Below are 15223 nucleotides of genomic sequence, written 5' to 3'. Positions count from 1 at the left end.
ACGTAAATTTGAATACAACAAATCTAAACAGTTCGCGCGAACTTTCAATGATCACTCTTTACTCATATACATTGTTGAATAATAATCAATTAGATGGTAGAATAGAAATTGTTATTTTTTATTTTTATATTACAGACCGAATAATAAATTGTTTCATTCTTTTGCTTATTTTTTTCTTTCGCTTTAAATTTAAACTTTAAGAGTTATATTTCTACTGAATTGCAACAATACGATATTTGTCAAAAAAAACATGCATAATAAGTACTATCTGTCATTACATTTCGAATACTATATTATTTTAATGATTATCGTATCAACTATGGAAGATCACAAATCTATTTTTGCCTATACTGATTTGTACAGATCGCATTGTTTGTCATTGTAGCTTTTATACATACATACATACATACATACATACATACATACATACATACATACATACATACATACATACATACATACATACATACATACATACATACATACATACATACATACGTACATATATAAAAGAGAGAAAGAGAGAGAGAGAGAGAGAGAGAAAAAGAGAGAGAGAGAGAGAGAAAGAGAGAGAGAGAGAAAGAGAGAGAGAGAAAAAGAGAGAGTCAAATCCGGCTTCTTATTTTTATGTAAATAGTATGTAATACTTTTGCGACATGATTACGCTTAACTAAAGCTCATTACATTGTAATAAAGTGCTACATAAAATGTATTTTAAAAATAACGGACACACATATATATATATTACATATACATATATATAAACAATATATATACAATGAACATACAATAGATAGTACAGAAAACTGAGTAAAAGATCATGATATAATCTCGTAAAAATATATAAAATCTTAATAGGTTTAACATCTCATCGTAAACACACTTTTTATATGACTATATATGATTTATTTAAAGTATGTTTTAGTAAGCGCACAATTGGAAAAAATAATGCGATTGCTAAAACATTTGACAATTGTGGGTTTATAATTATATTTCTAGTCATGTTGGGTGTGCACTGAAACTCTTTGAAGCTCTAAGAAAATTTATATGTACAGTCCTATTCATATATTAACGGTAATATAATATATATTTACTGCTAAAATAGCACCTTATGCATATTCCATCCCCCTCCCACCTTCTCAGACATACCGAGTTATCCTATTTATAAATTCCAACAAGAAGAATACATTTTTATCATCATTATTATTATATGCAAGAATTTTAATCATTTGAATCCTAAGCAGCGCAATCGTGTTTTTTAGATTTCTTGTTGAAAAATGTCACTTTATTAAAGTGAAATGTGAAATTAATACCTTGTCTACCCGCTTGACATTTATTGAAACAATTTTTCTAAAGATGCAACTGAAGGACTTAAACAGTAATGTAATACTATATATGTATTTTTATCGTGCTTCAAAGAGTTATACACGTGATATTATTTTTTGTCAATATGCACACATTTCTCGACTTTTGTATTTTTACAATATTAAACATAGCGTACACGATTACAGAAAATATTTTGTAATTTTAAAAACAGAATTAATTTAAAAATAACTATTGTGTGACAAGCCAAAATGATATTTCAGTTTAAAGATCGTAATAAAGTAATTGTTACCGTCGTTGTTTTTATAGTATTTCATTTTAAATGAATAAAACTATTTTTATTACATTAATATATCTATAAGATACATTTAAAAATCTATGTATAAAACCATTCACAAGTTGATATTAATTTATCATATTGATAATAAATTAAGAATTTGATTGTGATCTTTGACATATATATATATATATATTCTGAAAATATATTTCAGAATTTGAATAAAATATAAGTAAATTTAAAAAATATTTCTCTCCCTATTTCGCATAATAAGTACAACTATATTTATTAAAAACGAAGAAAAAAAACAAATAATAATAAGTATAAATAATAAAATAATATGATTTAAATTATGTTGCAAACATTCGTTCAATATTTCATAAATTGACAACATGAATAATTATTTAAATCCTCCTTTCTTCTCTTCGCCTACATAGGACTATAATAAATAAGTACTTTAGTTTATATTCAGTGTGACAATTATAATCAAAAATAGATAATATATATATATATACCCACAACCCGCGATATCAATTATTTTTATTTCATTTGAAACGAAGAAAAGAAAATCATTAAACATTTGTAACAATAAGAACTATAATATATTAAAGATATGGCAGTTACTACATGATAATATTATTTCAAAAAATTTAAAACAAATAGCAAAAACAAAATAAATTTGAAAAATCAAATATAGAATTTTTGTTTTTATTTTAATAATTGAGAGATATGTTCAAAAATTGCCCTCGTTATTTAATTCGGAGTTAATTTAATCCGAGTCCTAGATATTTTCTCTCTATATTGAAATATACATTATAGAAGTGAAGAAATATATTTTTTTTAGTTAAATATTATTTCTATTATAATTGTACGTTGTGTGTGTATGTGTATATAAAGATTTATTTAAATAGGATTATATTCATACTATTCCATTTCCTCAATTAATTTGTAATACGTCAAAATATCTCAAGCGTACAATAACTTCATTGATCAATGAAATCTTGCAAAGAACTCGCTACCATATTTATTTTTTAATCGTAATATTTCGTAAATATTTTAAATACGTTTTTTCTTTTTTTTTGTTTGTATACACGTAAAATACAACACAATGTTTATAATTTTTTTCTAAATGTTTAATTACATTTGATATATATATATATATATATATATATATATATATATATATATTGTGCGAAAGTACAAGTAAATGTTTGAGGATTAAAAAAAAAAAAAGAAAAAAAAGTGAAATATAAAATAAAGCAAAAGATATATTATTTATCGAATGATTACTAAAAATATTCCTTTAGGGCAACGTATGGTCTAGTAAAGCTGTTTAAACAACGGGTTTTATATTTAACACCAGATATTTTTAAGGCACGGAATAAAAATACGATTACATTAATTATTTATCAAATATATCCTTTTTATCGTTAATTATTTCTTCTTAGGGCATCTATCACTCAACGTACAAAATATTTAATAAGGATATATAATTTTATTAAAAAGAAAAAAGATAATTTTAAAAGACCGTTGTACCAAGAAATGTACTCAATAATTTCATCAATCATATATACCTACCAATTTATTACTTTGTACTGTTCTTTCTTCTCCCCCTTTAATATTCACCTTTTTGATCGTACAACGGTTTTTGTTTTCTTTTTCTTTGATAACAATGTTATTTAAACTTATCCACAAATAAATTTTCAATAATAATAATAATAATAATAATAATAATATTATTTCAATTAACATTAATTCACTGTTTTTTTTCACTAGATCAGCAAAAAAAACTGTACCCACGATTATATTGCTTTTTATATTGATAATCATTGTCAACACTTGCAAAAGGGGACAAAAAAAATTTACATGTACTTGTTAAAAAAAAATACATTTTCTCTTACTATGTTTGCATTAAGTAAAGGGAAGTGCTTGCAGAAAAACTTCTTTTATTAGAAAATTTTAAAAGGAGCTTTTCTTTTAGTATTGAATTATTTTTTTCATAAAACCTATAGATGATATATATATATATATCATGTATATGTGTGTATATATTATATATATCTTTGTGTTTACTAGATAAATAATATAAATAAATAGATTAAAAAATCTTTTATAAAATAAAAACAATCTTAAATTGAACCCCTAGAGCTCGTAGATAAACTTAATTAGATTCTATGAAAAAAAGAAAAAAAAAGAAAATACAAAAAATATAAACGACTATGTTCTTCGCTCAAAAGTATTCAATATTGTATCTAAATGCTAATATAAAGTATATAAATGAGGTATTCGTAACACAGAATTCAATCGCGCTATTTATATTTAGAGAACTTTCTTTACTATTCTTTCTAATTAAAATATAAAGTAACCTACGAGCACTTATTTGCTGAATGGGTCAATGAGTTGTCACTTCTATTTATATACATATTCAGCCTTTACTAAACACTTTTTTATAAGTACTTAATTGCTTGATGAAAAAGAATACACGATGAAACGTGTGAGACTAATTCGAAATATTTGTCCACTATGCGATAAATGCTATTAAACTGGTTATTATATGTGATGCACGTATGATAGTTCATGACACGAGCTATTCGATAAATAATGTTCAATGAATAAGTATATATATATATATATATATATATATATATATATATATATATATATATATTATACACATATATATGTGTATATATGAACGTTTTTGGCAACTTCCCCTGAGCAAAATAGATATTTCTTATTTCTTTTCATTTCTTTTCTGTTGCTGTTGTTTTCGAAGAATTGGGTACAGCTTCTAAACCAATCGTGATTATATAAAATGCATATAAGAATCTCACAATTAGATTAGTATCGTTTACATTAGATATTTAAATAATTTGTTAAGTACCTAATGCCAAAACATTTTTATATGTCATAGGCGTATGTTCTGCCCTTCGTTACTTGGTATATTTAGTACTATTCCAACTGCCGACATTATCGCATATAGTCGGCCATTCTGTAAGCGTTAAGAACGATCTTGTTTAACTAGTAAAGTTGTTCTTTCCTCGTCGTCCAATGATTTCTTCCCGGACAAAAGTCGGATTGCTTCTGACTGACTTATATGCACGTCAGAATCTAAACTCAGTTTACCTACTCCTGCTGTTGCGACTGCATTTTGTGCCTGAAAAAAAAAATAAATTAATACGTCAAAGTTTCCTATACAAGAGAACGAAAAACGAGAAAACTAAAAATAAAAAATGATGCTAACTAAAATTTGAACATACTTTCATAGGTGAATTTTTTAATTTTCCATTATGATCACTGTGTGATGAAACGAATTTAGAATTTGTGACTGGACTTGCGCTAACCGGAAGAGGAGATGTCGGAGCCGTTGAACTACGAATTGGTGATTGATTTTTAACATCTTTTTCCTTGCTCGTTTCGTTTTCTTTGTCCTTTGGTAAAACTGGTGATTCTGGTACGCTACGATCATCCTCATCCAAGGAATGTAACAACTAAAATGAAAATATTACCTTGTATACTCTCCCTAATAATGATACTAATTGATGAATATGAATTATCTTGGAAACATCTATATCCTACATACTTTCTCTACTTCATCATCAAATTGCTCATGAGTAGGTAAAGGATCTTTTTGGCTTCTTTCTAAAAGAGTAGCACGCTTAGCAGCAAGATATAAAGATCTTCTAACTTTGACATAAAATACTTCTGTTACCGCTCGAACAGTATAATCTGGTACAAAGGTGTAACGTAACATAGAATCTAAATTAATCGATTGAATACTTCCAAGATTTTGAGGATTTCCAGTAGTGGGAGATTCAGCTAGAAAATAATAAATATAATGTAAATAACATTAACGTAGACATACATAATTAAGTGAACGAATATACATTTACGTTTTACCTATTCCTATATTCGTAGTAAGCGCTTGAGATCCGAAGTACGTAAACGGGCCACTTTCGAACATCAAATTTTCCTTGCCGACTGTAACTTCTACTCGACCTTCTAATATCAATACAAAATAGTCAACCGCTTTTCCTTGCTGATAAATAATCGTAGTAGGATCATTTCGTGCTTTTTCACGGGTCTTTACTTTGATGTGATAAATGATATCTTGTTTAAGTAAACGACGTAGAATAACTTCAGATATTGTATCAGGCTTAAAAGCATCTACAGCTGTGAATCATATGTTATGCTCAGATATATGCTAAATGCTTTATAATAATGTCTATGCTAATCTCAAGGTAACACTTCTTCCTACTTGTGGATAAATATTGGAACATAGCCAGAGTTAATTGAGGTGATATATGAATACGCTGATTTTCTTTCTTCTCTGCGAACACGGTAAAGTCCTGCATTTTTGGCCGAGCTTGTCTTTTACGTTTACTTCTATTGTCAGCTGTAAACAAAATATGTATAAATGTTATATTAATAAATGTAATATATAAATGTAATTGTTTTAATTATATTTAACTTACTAAATACATCTGTCTCATCTATAATTTCTGCTTGAATTAATTCCTCTATAACATCTTCTAATGTAACCAAACCTATCACTTCATAGAAAGGATCTCCTTCACCCTTATTATTAACTGTTTGAACAAATGCCATGTGACCTTTATGTCCTATGAAAATGAATAAAAAATTTTTATTATTAAATTTCATAAACAAAATTATTTAAATAGAATTATTTTTATAAAGTATGTATACCTTCTTTAAATTGTTTAAACATTATATCTAATGTAACATCTTCAAAAACGAAGTTGCATGGATTTTGATAGAACTGACAGAGCGTTTTAAGTGGCATGTTATCATCGGGATCAACGAATGCAAGATCTTTAATATACAACATCGTAACAATATTAGTTCTAGTTCCCTCATATACTGGTATTCGTGAATAACCTGCAAATAAGAATAAAATTAATAAATTACTTAATTACATACTAAGATCACTTGCTTAATTCATAAAAATGTTTGACAGATAAGTTACATAATGAATATTAAATTGATTCTCAATAAATCCATATCTCGATAAAATATTATATCTTATCAATTTTATATTCCATTTTAATTTGTGGAATATGTTAAAATAATACGATAAAAAATAGTGATAAAAAATAGTATCGTATTTGTAAGATACAATGCATATCATTTGAATCGTTGTACACTATTATAAATGCGATAAGATATTAAATGATTAGATTTAAAATAGAAAATTATAAAAATAATATTATATACCTGATTTCATTATTTCAGATACAGTTTCAAAATCTAAAACTGCATTATAATTTAGCATGTAGACATCTTCGATTCTTGTCATGACATCTGCGACAGTCTTTTTCCGTAATTCTAATGCTCCAGCTATGATGTTAACTTCATCTTTTTCTAGATCGTTATATCCCGTTGTAACCTGTTATTTATATTGAAACTTTGTTACTGATCAAAGATATCATAAAGAAATAAATAAATAAATACTCACCTTAACAAGTTCTTTCAATCTTTCCCGGTTATAAACATTGCCAATTTCTTCGCCCAGAAAAACATCCAAAATTTTACTAATCGGATAACTTAATGGAAATGTTATTAACATAGTCAATTTTGTAATATAAATTGTTTTAGCGCCAACGCATAGGCCATGCCTGCTACAAATAGCCTGTAAAGAAGAACATTCAATATTTCCTTTGTAAATATGATATTATAATAGCTATATTAACACTTAGCCGACCACGCGCGCCGCAGCGAACTGTACGGTTTCCACCACGCTCGAGCAACCAAAACTACGCTGTCCATCACGCATTTTTCGCAAGTGACTAGTACTGATATGCGGTATTTGAAATCAAAGTAGTTTAAAAATTATTTAAGTGTCAATTATATCTTGGAGTAATAATTGTATTTAACGATTTCACATATTGTTTATACAAAACATGAAATTAAAAGTATATAACAATTATTTTTTGTAGTTGTTCAAAAAGTATGGATAATAGAGTTTGAAAATTATGAACATTAAAGATGACTTATTTTCACGTTTATTTCTCCACATTTTTAACAGTATTTTTTTATACCCTACACTTTATTTTTTAAATTTATAACTATTAAACCATTAAATTGATGGATTTTATTATATACTGTGCTTTATAAAGAAAAAAAAATATATATATATATATATAACAATTCGAGATCAAGCAAACAACTCCGAAGAAACTATATAGACTATATAGTTTCTAGAAACTATATAACTATATAGCGTTGCTAAGGTCAATATGGGAGATCTTCCCGAGTGGTCGGCTAAGTGTTAAATATTAAGAACTACATACTTGGGGCGAAATTTCACCAAAGATAACAATAGCAAGCGTCGAACAAATTACTGCTACTAGTCCAGACGTTAAATCATCTAACAGAATAGTAAACAATGAATTAACGAGGACATTTGAAAATAAAATTGAACAGAGCAAGTAGTTTCCATGATTTCTCACTGGTTGTATTGTCCTTGCATATTGTTTTTCCTAAAAAGAAATAATATATATATATATATATAAGATAACATTATTTTTTTATCAATAAAAAATTAAAAATTCTGTAAAATAAATAAATTTATATCTATGCAACATACTTTTTCTGTACCAGTGTTGCAAAGTATTTTTAGTTCAGTTCTATCCATTGCCATCAAACCCAAGTTAAGGCCAGAGAATAAAGCAGAAAAGCTGAGACACAGGAGAATGATCATAATAGTAAGCCAAAGAGGTAACATTTTCTCATATGTACGAATCTGAAATATATTGACTGTAAATAGTTAATATTACATATATCTTAGTAATATCAAAATAGTTGCAGACTTAAACAAAATAAAACTAGGACACTCACTGTAATCCATGATGCTATGCCTTGATGTCGAAAAGGCACATAATCATTTGGAGCATCTTCATATACAGGTGGTTTAGTGCAAATAAAAAATGGAGATCCAAGTGGTAGAACTACATCAATGGTTGCTGTATTTTTCTGTACATTTTTCACCTATGAGAAATGAAATAAACAATTGATTATTTTTACTGTCCGCTCAAAAATTTTACATTTATACGAATACATGCGTAGAGCTTTTTATATATTTCTTTTGTTTTCATGCATTCAAATTATACAATTAATTCTATAAAATAGGCTTTGAAATTAAAAATGCTGATATGTAAATAATAATATTTTCTCTTACTTGAAACTCATTGCTCTTTATTTTGTCACAAATAGAATCCCTCTCTTGTGGCATATCCGTAAATGTGATTAAAGTACCTTCTTTAATTCCAGTTCCAAATAATCGTATTACTGCTTTTCCACCAGCCAAAATCTCTGGAATACCTTCTTCGGTGTAGCTAGGGTCCTTGTCGGCTATCTCTATTCTCAGCCCTTCGATGAAAATCTTAGAATGATCTTGTGTTGATGGTACATAATCATTTTCACCAATGTTAGATATATGCGAGTCGGCACGGCGTGTACGAAAAGATTTTCTGAGAAAAAAATATTTGATTGCTATAGAAGTTTACAAATGATCGTCTAACAATTACAAACCCAAACATATATTTCTTAATCATTTTTGCTTTCCTGTTTATTTTCGAATTAAAATAATTGTATTAAGTTGAACATCGATAGATGAATTAAAGTAGAGGGACAAATGTGCCATATTTACACAAAAGATAAAATAAAGTCTTCAATTCTTAATAAACAGCATTGTAAGATACAGAAGTACAACAATGACCTAGTTAAGAAGAGATCAGTATTTTTCTTTACGGAGACAAATTAATTAAACATTGGTTGTGAAATACAAATTTATTTAAAATAAAATAAGTTTTTTATTGAAACTCAAACTTTTTCACAAATAAACTTCAATTTAACATTTTAATTACAATTAAAATATATTTGTATAACATTCATAAAGTATTTATCAATGTAATGTAACTGATCAAATATTTTCAAATGATAATCACTAGCAAATTCGCAGAGAATATACTACAGAAAGTAATTGGATACAGTGATACAGATAATTAGTCATCAGTCTGATAGCAAGCAATCAAGAAGTATGTAAAAGGAAACCATAGCTCGATACAGAAAATATAATAAGGCCGAGTAATGCTATATTATATATTACAAAGAATTTTATTGTTATATTTATATATAGTTAATAAAATTCAATAATAAATATATTTCGTTTTAGAGATAAATGATGAGTTCATTGAAGAAGTTTTGAATGAAGTAGCAGTCTCGTAAATGTTTCTATTTCTTAAAATATTTGCCCAATGTAAAAGTATCGGAACACTTAAATGTAGGCCAATATACAAATCTATTTTTATACATCTCAATCTGTAGTGTGTCCGAATAAGAAGCATGTTTCCTAACTATATAGTAAAAATACTAATTACAATTTTTAATAAAGAATAAAAATAAATAATATACTCCATATATACAAACATAATCAATACAATTGTTTGATTACATTATTCAATATAATTGAAATATTACAGAAATAACGACATTTTTATTATACAAATTTCTACTATATTAGTATATATATATATATAAATTAATTTAATTTATTTATGTCATATACCTTTGCATTTATTATCCAATCTTAGTTTTTATTTATACATAAAATAACTTTCATTGTTATAATATTTATCGATAAACACTCTCTCTCTCTTATTTCAAAAGATTGATTTATCTTTAACAATAAAACAAAAATTCAAATCAAAATATACCTATGCAAAGTTAAATGTGTGCAGTTGTCTTCTATAAATTAATATTTTAATGTTTAGGAAAACAAATGTTTTGATGAAGATTAATCTACGGTACACTTGAAAAATTTGTTGCTAATGTATACAATGATAACAAGACGATTTTACTAATTTGTAAAGATTTCTAAATTATTTATTCGTAGATATTATTTAATAATCAATATTTACATTTGAAATAATAAAATTATATGAAAATATTTATTAATCTCTCTACACATACGTGTGACTGATTTGAAAAGTTTTGAGTTTAACATAGAAACTAGAAAAAATGTTTTCTTCTTATAAAAGCGTATATATTTTTATATATTTTTCAGCTACTCTAAATTTACCTCAAAAATCTTCATGTTTATGCCACCCATCCACTCACACCCACACACACAGCATACATCACAGATGGTACGTGAATCACATGGGGACAAAGAAAATATATGACGTAAGATATATGATCAAAGATACTATTATATTATCACGATAAAATTAAATTTTGCGCGATAATCTGTTAAGATAGTAAACAAATAAATGGGGACAGTTTATGAGAAAGAGAGAGAGAAAGAGAAAAAAAATGGTGGGTCTTGCACAAGGAAAAAAAATGAGAATTTTATTCCATCACGTAACCGGCATTTTCTGACATTGCACACGTAAGTGAACAACGATTTGTCCTGTTTTTTTCTTTCTTTTTCATTTTCTTTTTCTTTGTTCCACGTAAGGAAAGTTCTTCGCATACCTCTATGTACACATACCATGCGCATATATACATGCATGTGTATGTGATGTGTATGTTAATGTATATATATATGTAATATATGTATTAATACTTACTGCAATTGCGAAGGTAAATTAATCGCAAAATGACTTCCAAGATTGGTCCATCGTTCGGTGTATTTCAGACAAAAATAGATCATATTTGCTTTGGTGTCCGGAAGTTCCGTAAACGTGTATATGGCACGATCGCCCGACATCGAAATCCAAACGTTCTTGAGTACATTAACATTCCGTTCACAGTCACTATCATCATTTGACCAACGTAATGACAAATTACTTTCGAGACCGGTCCCGAATAACTCTATCAAATATTCCGAAATAAAGGAAGGTGTTTCCTGATTAAATACATCTCGTACATTTAACACGTTTATTGCTGTCACGTTAGGTTTATTCGAAGGATTCACTGTATCTAACAATGTATTACCTCTCGTTAATCGAATAACCGCAATAATGGATAATAGAAAAAGTACCGGTGTATAAGATCCAGCAAGAAGCTGCGCCATCGTGCGACTAACTCGATTCTGACAACTTCACTCGTCCACTCTCACTGTGCTCTATTTATAACCTTCAAGAATCGGCGCCACGCATGCGCAACTTACGAAACGATACTTGCAATATCTTGCGATATTATCTACGTATAAGTCAAGGTAATAGAGATGACTTATCTTTTATCTTAATCTTTGTTTCACAAATAATCATAACAATCAAGTTTTAAGTAGGAAATAAAATAATATAATTAAATGCGTACAATAGGTCAATAAAGTGAATCTATTCCTTTGTAATTTGCAAAAGTTTATTATTTTTAGTTAACTTAGAATTGACCAATCAACGTTGATATTTATTATCCAATCAGATGTTACGAAAATGTATTTAAGTTCACTTCATACTTTCGATCTATGATTCGAGTGATCTTGACAACCCATCGATCGTGATGTAAGAATACGGCATAAAGTATAATCGGAAACTATAAACGTGTGGAAAATCTTTTCCATTAATTTCGATCCAATTTATTCCCATATTTAGAGGTAGGAATGTTTTACATTATTCTAATTAAATAACAAAGCGTAGATTGATACGTGAGCATATAGAAAATAGTTTAAATTTGAATTATTTGAAAAGATCCGATCGAGATGTATCCAACTGTTTCAACAACTGGACCGCAAGATCAAAATGGAGGAACTGACGGATAGATCGATAATCCTCAGTAATTTTAGTGAATATCATTGATCACTTTGCTTGTCAACGTGATTGTAAGTAAATTGTTTATATATATGTCTATTATTGAAAGTAACGTAAAATGTTTATTTTTATTGATTGACAGTTTGTATTCGTACATCAATATGCGCGCGAAATTTGAGAACAAAGCAGAAATTGTTTTTCGGATTAAAAATCTTAAACTTTTTTCTTGTTTTAAATCTCATTTTAATGATAAGAAAATGTGTTTGATAATTAAGTTTTGTAAATATTATTCTCTACTTAAATTTTTATAATATTAGAAAATATTTACAGTGAAATCTAATTTGCCTTTATTTTGGATCAGAGCATGGAATGGATGGATCCTGTCCACTCCTCTTTCCATCTTTTGGGGAGAAGAATAGTTCTGAACGAGGAATCGGATATACAGCACAGAAAGCGTCTCTATACAGGCCACCCTCGGATGCGATTGATCTTGGATACCATACCCTTGACAACAGTGGTTGCCGTGTACCTTCTTCATCTGCTATTACATCCGTACCTACTAGACAACAACCACTATCGCAAACGAAAAGAGCATATGTTACAGGTCTTTATCAACTTGATGATGAGTTGTTATTAAAAATATTTTCCTGGCTAAGTACTAGAGATCGTTGCGCTTTGGCGCAAACTTGTAGACGTCTTTGGGAAATAGCGTGGCATCCGTCATTATGGAAGGAAGTTGAAATACAATATCCTCAAAATGCGACTATAGCGTTAAATGCTTTAGCGCAACGAGGATGTCACTCTTGTATTCGCCGGTTGATATTAGAAGGTGCCACAGGTCTTCCTGGAGTCTTTCGACAACTGCCATTTTTAAGTTTAACTTCTCTAATTTTACGTCATTCGCGACGCGTCACGGATGCTAACGTGACTGCCATTTTAGATAATTGCGTGCATTTAAAAGAATTAGATTTAACTGGATGCGTGAGTGTAACTAAAGCATGTAGCCGGATAACATCGTTGCAATTACAGTCGCTTGATTTAAGCGATTGCCACAATATTGAAGATTCTGGATTGGTATTAACGCTCTCTCGTATGCCACAACTGGCGTGTCTTTATCTCCGACGGTGTGTACGTATTACCGATGCTAGTTTTGTCGCTATTGCATCTTATTGTGGAAATTTACGACAATTATCTGTATCCGATTGCGCTAAAATAACAGATTTCGGTGTACGTGAGGTGGCTGCACGTCTTGGTCCATCATTGAGATATTTTTCTGTTGGAAAATGTGACCGTGTATCCGATGCCGGTCTACTTGTAGTAGCCAGACATTGTTATAAATTACGTTATTTGAATGCACGTGGTTGCGAAGCATTGAGCGATAGCGCCACTTCTGCTTTAGCACGTGGATGTCCACGACTTAGAGCTCTCGACATTGGAAAATGCGATATTGGTGATGCAACGCTCGAAGCTCTTTCCACCGGCTGTCCTAATTTGAAAAAGCTCTCTCTTTGTGGTTGCGAACGTATCACTGATGCTGGACTGGAAGCATTAGCTTATTACGTGCGTGGTTTAAGACAGTTAAATATCGGAGAATGTCCTAGAGTAACTTGGGTTGGATACCGTGCAGTTAAACGTTATTGTCGCCGATGCGTTATAGAACATACTAATCCTGGTTTCTCCAGTTGATCTATATTTACTTTAATCTCTTGCTTCTACTATCTGCGATATATTTATTAACAAATATCAATTTCACTGCTTAATTAAATATTAATTTATATATATACTAAAATAGATTTGTAAAAATATATTTTGCGTATTGCTTAAAAAACGCATTCGCTATTTATTGTTTTTTTTATATTTTAATACATTATACAAGGGTAATAAAATGTTAAATTTTTTACTTTAATAAATAAATGTCTTGTAATTTAATTTTATTAGGTAATCAAAAAATAAATTACATTTAATAGAAATATTATAATCACGCGTTTCTCACAGATCCTTTAACAATTTTTACATCGTCTATAGGTCTATCATTCTTATCTGTCTCAACAAGACCGATTCTTCTAACTATTGCCATACCAGAATGAATTCTCCCTGTTTTTAAGACACAAGATTTCATTTACAATCACAGATTACAATCATTCATAAAATCAAAATATAAACACATTCGTAGAAAGTTTCAATCTTACCAAATATACTATGCTTTCCATCTAACCATTGTGTAGGTGCTAATGTAATAAAAAATTGAGATCCATTAGTGTCTGGTCCAGAGTTTGCCATAGATAATATACCAGCACCGGTGTGTTTTAAATCGTCATGAATTTCATCATCAAAACAATCTCCGTATATAGACACACCACCTTTTCCTGTACCAGTTGGATCACCACCTGTGGAAACAAATAAATCTTTAACATCTCATAAAATAATCAATGAAAAGAATATTATTATAGAAAATATATCTCTAACCTTGTATCATAAAATCACGAATTATTCTATGAAATTTGGTACCATTGTAATACCCACGACGTGTCAATTCTGCAAAATTTCTACACGTTATAGGTGCATGTTTCCAATACAATTCAATAAGGATTTCACCCATACTGAAATAAAAAAGAAAATTATATCATTAAAAAAAATAAAATAACACAAGAAATGGTTTATTTATGTATATTTGTATATCATACGTTGTTTCAAAAGCTACAAATGGAGGTTGCCAATGTTTGTCTGGTATTCCGGATATATTTGAAAGAGCCATTACCACAATAGTTAAATTACTAATAAAAGAAAGAACAAGAATATAATAAAGGAATTATAAAAACAAAATTAAAATTACAAGTTACGAATTCAATCAATGAGGAATTGAATCAGCTGTTTTAAGAACGCTATCTATATTAACTTTTTGTAACTAAAA

At 28.5% G+C, this 15223-nt stretch overlaps 3 protein-coding genes across 4 annotated transcripts; 1 reads left to right on the top strand and 2 right to left on the bottom strand.

Annotated features, from left to right (window-relative positions):
- Positions 1-721: 721 nt before the first annotated feature.
- Positions 722-11651, bottom strand: uex (metal transporter uex). 2 transcript variants are annotated; one of them, XM_015321404.2, is made up of 14 exons: positions 11191-11651; positions 8799-9090; positions 8459-8608; positions 8208-8363; positions 7912-8100; positions 7077-7250; positions 6836-7007; positions 6308-6499; positions 6076-6222; positions 5859-5996; positions 5501-5773; positions 5184-5419; positions 4861-5091; positions 722-4757 (listed from the first exon to the last, which is right to left on the bottom strand). In XM_015321404.2, exons 1-14 carry the CDS (start codon positions 11634-11636, stop codon positions 4602-4604), a joined length of 2952 nt encoding a protein of 983 aa, XP_015176890.1. In that variant the 5' UTR covers positions 11637-11651; the 3' UTR covers positions 722-4601. The 2 variants fall into 2 exon arrangements, with proteins under 2 accessions (XP_015176890.1, XP_015176891.1); XM_015321405.2 differs by having other exon boundaries at positions 4945-5091.
- A 359-nt stretch (positions 11652-12010) lies between these two features.
- Positions 12011-14236, top strand: Fbxl7 (F-box and leucine-rich repeat protein 7). The gene is made up of 3 exons (XM_015321513.2): positions 12011-12158; positions 12253-12383; positions 12674-14236. The coding sequence occupies exon 3, from the start codon at positions 12682-12684 to the stop codon at positions 13996-13998; it is 1317 nt and encodes a 438-aa protein (XP_015176999.1). The 5' UTR covers positions 12011-12158; positions 12253-12383; positions 12674-12681; the 3' UTR covers positions 13999-14236.
- Cypl (peptidyl-prolyl cis-trans isomerase-like 1 Cypl) lies at positions 14116-15156 on the bottom strand. The gene is made up of 4 exons (XM_015321488.2): positions 14997-15156; positions 14779-14912; positions 14502-14699; positions 14116-14406 (listed from the first exon to the last, which is right to left on the bottom strand). The coding sequence occupies exons 1-4, from the start codon at positions 15065-15067 to the stop codon at positions 14291-14293; spliced, it is 519 nt and encodes a 172-aa protein (XP_015176974.1). The 5' UTR covers positions 15068-15156; the 3' UTR covers positions 14116-14290.
- Positions 15157-15223: the final 67 nt, after the last annotated feature.

This window comes from Polistes dominula, unplaced genomic scaffold (assembly GCF_049000335.1).
Source record: "Polistes dominula isolate Pdom_NZ unplaced genomic scaffold, Pdom_raw_medaka contig_24, whole genome shotgun sequence".
NCBI lineage: Eukaryota > Metazoa > Arthropoda > Insecta > Hymenoptera > Vespidae > Polistes > Polistes dominula.
Note: the sequence above shows the minus strand (reverse complement) of the source record. Positions and strands in the feature narration are given on the sequence as shown.

Excerpts from the sequence above, each read along its gene's own strand:
- Cypl (XM_015321488.2), bottom strand. The coding sequence starts at position 15,067 with ATGGCTCTTTCAAATATATCCGGAATACCAGACAAACATTGGCAACCT. Across the intron at positions 14,913-14,996 it reads TTTGTAGCTTTTGAAACAAC|TATGGGTGAAATCCTTATTG; the intron begins GTATGATATACA and ends TTTTTATTTCAG. Across the intron at positions 14,700-14,778 it reads TCGTGATTTTATGATACAAG|GTGGTGATCCAACTGGTACA; the intron begins GTTAGAGATATA and ends TTGTTTCCACAG.
- uex (XM_015321404.2), bottom strand. The coding sequence starts at position 11,636 with ATGGCGCAGCTTCTTGCTGGATCTTATACACCGGTACTTTTTCTATTA. Across the intron at positions 9,091-11,190 it reads AATTTACCTTCGCAATTGCA|AAAATCTTTTCGTACACGCC; the intron begins GTAAGTATTAAT and ends TTTTTTTCTCAG. Across the intron at positions 8,101-8,207 it reads GCAACACTGGTACAGAAAAA|GAAAAACAATATGCAAGGAC; the intron begins GTATGTTGCATA and ends ATTTCTTTTTAG.
- Fbxl7 (XM_015321513.2), top strand. The coding sequence starts at position 12,682 with ATGGATGGATCCTGTCCACTCCTCTTTCCATCTTTTGGGGAGAAGAAT.